Source organism: Mobula hypostoma, chromosome 15 (assembly GCF_963921235.1).
Source record: "Mobula hypostoma chromosome 15, sMobHyp1.1, whole genome shotgun sequence".
NCBI classification, from domain to species: Eukaryota; Metazoa; Chordata; class Chondrichthyes; order Myliobatiformes; family Myliobatidae; genus Mobula; species Mobula hypostoma.
In genome coordinates this window covers 24,293,459-24,301,371 of record NC_086111.1, presented here as the reverse complement: position 1 = coordinate 24,301,371, position 7,913 = coordinate 24,293,459, and the positions used below count along the sequence as shown (strand labels likewise).

General features: G+C 41.0%; 1 protein-coding gene across 9 annotated transcripts in view; it reads right to left on the bottom strand.

The window, feature by feature from the left end:
• LOC134356755 (inositol 1,4,5-trisphosphate receptor type 1) overlaps positions 1–7,913 on the bottom strand; it is a 552,079-nt gene that overhangs the window by 422,017 nt on the left and 122,149 nt on the right. For all 9 annotated transcript variants that reach the window (XM_063067855.1, XM_063067853.1, XM_063067854.1 and 6 more), the window contains exon 4: positions 5,127–5,242. In XM_063067855.1, the coding sequence (XP_062923925.1) occupies positions 5,127–5,242 (116 nt within the window). The remainder of the gene's footprint in view (positions 1–5,126; positions 5,243–7,913) is intronic.

The following is a 7,913-nucleotide window of genomic DNA, read 5'->3' as shown; positions in this document are numbered from 1 at the left end:
GTGACATTTTGTATGTAGCTTCAATAGGAAGCATTGTCTATAACTTTTTAAGTAGCGATTGCCTTTGTGCTTAGCATATAAATATCGAGCCCACATTGGGCTAGCAGACCTTTCTGCGGAAAGCGTCTCCGTCTGTAAGATGCCTGCTGTACCTTGTTGTGTTGAATAAAGAAGCTGCTTTGTATTCTCCAGTGACTCTGTCTCTCCAGTAATTTCATCCATGCTACAACATGTCCTACAATTGATGAAGATTGAGACCCAAGGGTCAAAATAGTCCAGAAGTCGAGGCCCAATAGCCAAAGCAGAGTCTGCAATTCTCTGCAAGTACACTGGGGAAGTCAAAGCCCAGTGTCTGCAATGCCAAGTCTGAGTCTATACTTTTGAAAGACAAGACAGGAGATTCTGTGGATGTCAGATGATATGTTCCCTGGGTCTGGGACATCTCAAAATCAGGTCCATGGATTTCTTATGGGGGAGTGTGATTTTACAAGGGTGCAAAAATAACTGGGCTGTCTTTATGGATGACTTCAACTTCCATAATATTGATTGGCATGTCCTTACTACAAAAGGTTTAGATGGGGTGGGATCTGTTAGCAGTCTTCAGGAAAGATTCCTGACACAACATGTCAACTAGAGGAGAACCCATACCGAATCTAGGACGAGGCAATGAACCTGGTTTATTGTGAGATCTTGGAGACAATGACCACAACTCCCTGACTTATAGCATAGATTGGACAGGGATAGGAGGCAGCGGTATGGAAAAGTGTTTAATTGGAGGAGGGGAAATTATGATGCTATTAGACAGGGTCTTTGGAGCACATATTGATGGCAGATGTAATCAGGAAAATGCACGGTGGAAATGTGGAGGCTGCTTAGGAATGGTGTTCTGCACAGGTTTGTCCCATTGAGTCAGGGAAAGGATGGGAGTGGAGGAACCATGGTTGACAAGATAAATGGAACACCAAGTCAAGAGAAGAGAGAACCTTTAGAAAAAAATCCAAAAAAAATCCAGTAAGTGGATTTAACAAGATATTTTCGCTCACAGAACAGCCACTCGCTGGATTTTTTTTTTTGGTTTTGGCACCATTCTTTGCAAACTCCAGCGTCTGTTGTGCGTAAAAATCCCAGGAGATTAGCAGTTTGAGATACTCAAGTCACCCTGGGTGGCACCTAATTAATTAGCTTGTTTGTTTTGGCTTTTCTCTTGGAGGTGCCAGACGTGCTCCAGCTAGCACTGCACCCCTGAATATATCCCAGATTCCAATGGGAATTGAGAGACAAGATTTCTGCACCTTTAGCAATGATAGCTGTGTCCTTAACAGCCACAGCGGTAGCATCAGAAATTTGGAGGGTGGCAAAGGTTACTCCCCTATACAAGGCAATTAAGGTAATCTTGCAAATTATAAACCAGTCAGTCTTACATCAGTGGTGGGCAAACTATTGGAAAGGATTCTTAGAGACAGGATTTACAGGCATTTGGAGAAGCATAGTCTGATGTAGGGATAGTCAACATTGTTTTGTGAGGGGCAGGTCATGCCTCACAAACATGATTGAAAATTTGAAGTGGCAGAATAAATTGTGAAGGTAAAGCAGTGAATGTGTGGTATGTATATTTTAGAGTCGGTGGTGAGGAAGGCAAATGCAATGTTAGCATTCATTTCAAGAGGTTCAGAATACAAGAGCAAGGGTGAGATACAGAGGCTTTATAAAGGCACTGGCGAGGCCTCACCTTGAGTATTGTGACCAGTTTTGGGCTCCTCATCTTAGAAAAAATGTGCTGCCATTGGACAGGATTCAGGAGAGATTCACAAGGATGATTCCTGAAATGAAAGGGTTTGCATACAGGGAATATTTGATGGCTCTGGGTCAATACTCATTGGAATTTAGAAGGATTGGTTGGGGGGGGGTGGAATCACATTGAAACATCTCGAATATTGAAAGGCCGAGACAGAATAGATGAAGAAAGGATGTTTTCCATGGTGGGAGGAGTCTGGGACAAGAGGACACAACCTCAGGATAGAGGGGCGTCTATTTAAAACAGATGTGGAGAAATTTCTTTAGCCGGAAGACAGTGAATTTGTGGAATTTATTACCACAGGCAGTTGTGGAGGCCATGTCATTGGGCACATTTAAGGCAGGGCTTGCTAGGTTCTTGATTGGACACAACATCAAAGGTTACAGGGAGAAGGCTGGGGAGAGGGGCTGAAGAGGGGAGGAAATAAAAAGGATCCGCCATGATTGAATGGCAGAGCAGACTCAGTGGGCTAGATGGCCTAATTCTGCTCCTATATCTTATGGTTTTGCCCACAGAAGGCAGTCGGTAGTTGTAGATGGAGCTTATTCTGTCTGTCTGGTTATTGACCAGAGGTGCTCTGCAGGGATCTATTCTGGGGCTTGGATGAGGGAGTGGAAGGGTGGGTTAGAGAGCTTGCTTATGAAATGATTGGTGGTGGTGTGGATAGAGTAGGTAACAACAAGATATTGATAGGATGCAGAGCTGGGCTGAGAAGTGGTATATGGATTTCAATCCAGAAAAGTGTGAAGTGGAATCTGAAGGCAGAGTACAAAGATATTGGCAGGATTCTTGGCAGTGTGGGGGAACAGAGGGACCTTGGGGTCTTAGTTTGCAGATCCCTCAAAGTTTCCACGCAATTTGATAGGGTAGTTAAGGCAGTGTATGATGTGTTGGCCTTCAGTAGTCAGGGGATTGAGTTCAAGACTGCAAGGCAATTTTGCAGCTCTATAAAACCCAGGTTAAACCACACTGGCAATATTGTGTCCGTTCTGCTCACCTCATTATAGGGAGGATGTGGAAGCTCTAGAAAGTGTGCAGGAAAGATTTACCAGGATGATATCTGAATTAGAGAGCAAGTATTAATGAGGTAAAGTTAAATGAGCTAGACCTTTTCCCTTTGGAGTGACAGAGGCTGAGAGGCAACTTGACAGAGGGGTACAAGATAAGAGTCATAGATAGAGAGAACAGCCAATGTCCTTTTCCCAGGATGAAAATGGCTAACACAGGGGGCACAATTTTAAGGTGATTGGATGAAAGCATGTAGGGGAGGGGCAGCAGGTCTATCTTTACACAGAGCATTGTAGATGCATAGAGCACACATTATGTGTGGTACTAGGAGGATACACTCTGTGGCACTTCTAGGTACAACAGTACACCTGCTTGCTAATGCAAATATCTAAATCAGCTAATCATGCATCAACAACTCAGTGCATGAAAGCATGCAGACATGGTCAAGAGGTTCAGTTCTCGATCAGACCAAACATCAAAATGGGGAAGTGTGACTTAACTGACTTTGACCATGAAATGATTGCTGGGGCCAGACAGGGTGGTTTGAGCATCTCCCACAATATTCTCTAGAGTTTACAGAAAATGGTACAATAAACAAAAAAACATCCGGTGATTACAAGTTTTGCAGGTTTCCGTTTTCAGGTATAGGAAATACCTAATAAAGTGGCCACGTAGGCTACATTCGGAACATTTGAGAAACTCTTAGACAGGCATTTGGATGAAATTAAAATGGAGGCCCTTGTGGAAGGGAAGCATTAGATTGATCTTGGAGTAGGTTAAGAAGTTAGCACAACTTGGTTGACTGAAGGGTCTGTACTGTGCAGTACTATTCTACAAGTTTATTTTAAATGGCCATGGTTTGGGAACCAAAGGCATTGATTGAATATAAACAACAAATAGATCACCTTTGCCATGAGTTCCCACTACAACAACCTACTTATCCTATACCAGGATTCAGCTGGAACTACTGTGTGGTAGCAATGCAATTGACAATTGTTTCCATAGCAATAATCAAATCCCAGAGAAGGAAAAAAGCTACAATACAAAATTGCAGAGAAAAAAAATACAACCATTAACAGAAATGATTCAGTTCCTCATTCCATTTAAATTATTAGAATGTTAGAGATGGAGTGAATGTTTGAGAGTTCGAAGACCATTAGCTGCAGTGGAAGGACAAGATATTTGGAGGAATGAGATATCCAGGAATACAGTTAACAAGCTCTACAACTCTTTCCCACAGTGTCTGATCATGTTCCTGCTGTGCACAATTGCACCACAGCTATTTGTAGCCAAATATTTCAAAACCAACTTTCAACAGTGAAGAAAAATGTTGGCCTATCTCACAGTATCTTCAGTACTAATCAACTATCCAAAGATACCAAGTTTTTGTCAGGACATATCCTTTCAATAGAAACTTCACTACCTGCAGAAACCTTGCTAACAATCCATTTAATCCCCTGTCATAACGTTGAGCAGTTACTCATGTAGGCGCGATAAAGGTGTTGTTTTTATTATCACTGTTACAACAATCATGAATTTGATCATGTTTCTAATGGGAGAATTCGTTGGAGCATCACATTTCCCAAGTAATTGCCTGACAGGATTTTTGATGAGTTTTGAGGAAAATAAAGTCTAGAAATAAAGACTTTGTATTATTATTATTAATGCTTTATTACATAGCATTTCAGAGGCATAGCTCTCTTCATAACAGGAAATGCAGCATTAGATTATAGGCAGGAGGTTTCCAAATGCTGTACTGTGATAAAGAACAGATCACCTGCTTGCATTAGCTGAGAGTGAAGGATAAACTTTGGGCAGGACAATAGCAAACATTCTCATACCCCAATTCATAGGCCATGGCATCTTCTGTCCACCAAAAGAGAATCAAATGCCTTACCAAAATACTTAAAAATTGACTCTGGACTGGATTGCAGAGGAGCATCAGAGTTATATAACATAGAAATCCACGCAGCCATCAAGCACATGCTTACACCAATCCCAATTTCTTTTCACTAGGGACAATTTATCATGACCAATTAATCTATTAACCCTCACATCTTTGCAATATGGAGGAAAGTAGAGCAACTAGGGCAACTCGTACAGTCATGGAAAGAACGTGCAAACTCCACCCAGACAGCATCTGAGGTCATGATGGAAGCTGGTCACAGAGGCAGTGAGACAGCAATTCTACCAGCTGCAGCAGCTTAAATCTGAGGGGCAGAAATCTTTTGAAGCCTACCAAAGAAAAGTAAAATTCCTCAAGCAGTAACTCCAGGTTTACTCACCAGAGTTGAAACGTTTCTGGGGACAGTATTCTACTTACATGTAGTTTATTCAGTAGCACCGTGTCTGTAGTGGTGTTGCCCCCAGGCTTGGCTGCTTTCCAGAACTGCTTCTGAGCAGAGTACCGGTTCATAGGACATAACTTAAAGAGACAGTCTGTGGAAACAAAGGGGAAGGAGGGAGAGAAAATAGTGAGATAATCAAAAGCAAAAACGAGATTTAAAATAATCACATGTCCACCCCTCCAACACCTTCCAGAGCAATATAAGAATATCAATGCATTTGTGCAAAAGGCCTTTAATATCATGCTCTGCCATGCTTTTTTAAACCAAATTATATAACTTCACTCCACCTGGTCAGAACCAAGAACACAACTGTGAGAAGCACTGGTCAAGTGTGCTATAGGGTTCCCAATATTACACCACACATGGGAACCATGCATGTATTTGTGGTCTTGAGAAGTAAAGGCACTGCAAAATGTAGCTTTTAGTCATATTTATCTTATAAAAGAACAGAACCTTAATAGACACAACAAACATAAAAAATGCTGGTGGAACACAGCAGGCCAGGCAGCATCTATTGGAAGAGGTACAGTCGATATTTCGGGCCGAGACCCTTCGGCAGGAGTTCTGACGAAGGGTCTCGGCCTGAAACGGCAACTGTTCCTCTTCCACCAGCATTTTTTTATGTGTGTTGCTTGGATTTCCAGCATCTGCAGATTTCGTGTTTGAGACCTTAATAGATATTACTTGTTAAAATTTGTGAAATGTTGCTTCTTAAAAGAACATTACAAAAGTCCATTAACATGTTCACATTGGAAAGTCTTATCTAAACAAATAAGAACACTCACTTTTGGACACTGTTCAAAGAATATTCTTTAGTCAATCTGTCAGTCCCCATACTAAGCATTTCCTGTACGTGGCTCTTCCTCAGATTTTTTTTTTCTATTTTTAAATTGCAGAATAGGGTTGGGGAAGAAAGTAAAAACTGAAAACTCAAAACAAAAGCATTATAATAACCAATGAGATGGTTGATGCTATCTTTAAAAGATGGTATCATTTTACTTATGTTAAAAAAGGGGGGTAGGTGTCCAATTCATTACTGGATCCATTTAAACAATAGTTACAACTAAATGGCCTTGTTACATACATAGGTCCTGTAACATTAACAATCCAAGCTTAAAAAACAACTCAATGCTTTGCAGGAAACTCTTGATTATTTTCTCCTTCTAACCTCAGAAGGATGGATACCAAATGGTGAACCTCAAAAATATTTTTTTTTAAAGCAGCAGATTAACTGCCTCTGTTGAGACACAGCAAAGAATTTGATCAAAACAATATAGGTGCATCAATAACATGGAATATTCAAAACATTCTTTCATTTGAGATTTGCAGCATTCATAATATGCTTTTTATTTTTAAAAAATTAAAAAGTTGAAATAAGCTCTATTTATTGAGAATTACTTTCCTGCACAATTTTAGGTTCATAGCTTTTCTTCTCTCAGCCTAAATCTGCAATAGTCTATCAACAAATCAGGTGCATTCAACTGATACATGCAACACTACAAATCCCAACACATTGATTTCTATAACGTCGAATAACCACTCCAGCTTCTCCTCCTGTTTTTCCATAACCTTCTGGTCACCATACCACTTCTCTTGTCCCTCTCCCATCGTCATGACCTGCCCATCACCTAACTGTCCTCTCTCAGGGTCCCCGCTGCCTTCCCTTTATTCCGTGCTCTAATGTCCTTTCCATCCAGAGTCCTTCAGTCCTTTACCTCTTCCACCCAACACCTCCCAACTTTTCACATCATCCTCCTCACCTTTCCCTCTCTCATAGTCCTGGTCCTCTCTCTCTGCCCACCTTTTTATTCTGGCTTCTGTCCGGGCCCGAAATGTTGACTGTTCACATCTCTCCATGGATGCTGCCTGACCTGCTAAAATCCACCAGTATTTTGGATGCAACACTTTTTTTTTTAAAAAAAAGCCATAGTTTTCCTTTCCATCAAAAGCTCTCACTACTGTTGTTAGTTGAGTCTCAGATGGCAATGAGATGTAGAGATGATTGAGCGATTCTCACAAAAAGTAACTCCACACTATGTCAGCAAGATGAAGAAAATGACTGTGGTCTTCAAGAAGGGAGGTTTAGGGAATATAGACCAGTCCTCAGAGGGATCAGCAGTGGAAAGGGTGAGCAGTTTCAAGTTCCTGGGTGTTAACATCTCAGATAAACTATCCTGAGCACAACACATCAATGCAATCATGAGGAAGGCATGCCAGTGGCTATACTTCATTAAGGGTTTGAGATTTCATATGTCAAATACTCTTAAAAGTGTCTATAGATGTACTGTGGAGAACGCTGACTGGTTGCATCATAGCCTGGTGTGGAGTCTCCAATGCACAGGGTTGTAACAGACTGCAAAGTGCTATAGACTCACTCAACCCCTCAATGGGCACAAACATCCCCACCATCAAGAACATCTTCAAGAAAATCCCTCAAAAAGGCAGCATCCAAGGGCCCTCAATATCAGAAACATGACCTCTTCTCATGATCACGATCAGGGAAGATGTACAAGGGCTTGAAGACCTACACTCAATGATTTAGGAGCAGTTTCTCCTCAACCAAAATTTCTGGATCCTCCACGAACCATCCTTGTTTTTTCTTTTTTTTTTTGCAATTGTTTTGTTACTTATAGATGTTTAAATATTGCACTTTTGTTGTAAAGAAATAAATTTCACATGTCAGTGAAAAAATATCTGATTCTATCTATTTAACTTAGAGGTGCTTCCTGTTTGTAACTCTGCTAAGCTTCATTCAGTGTTCA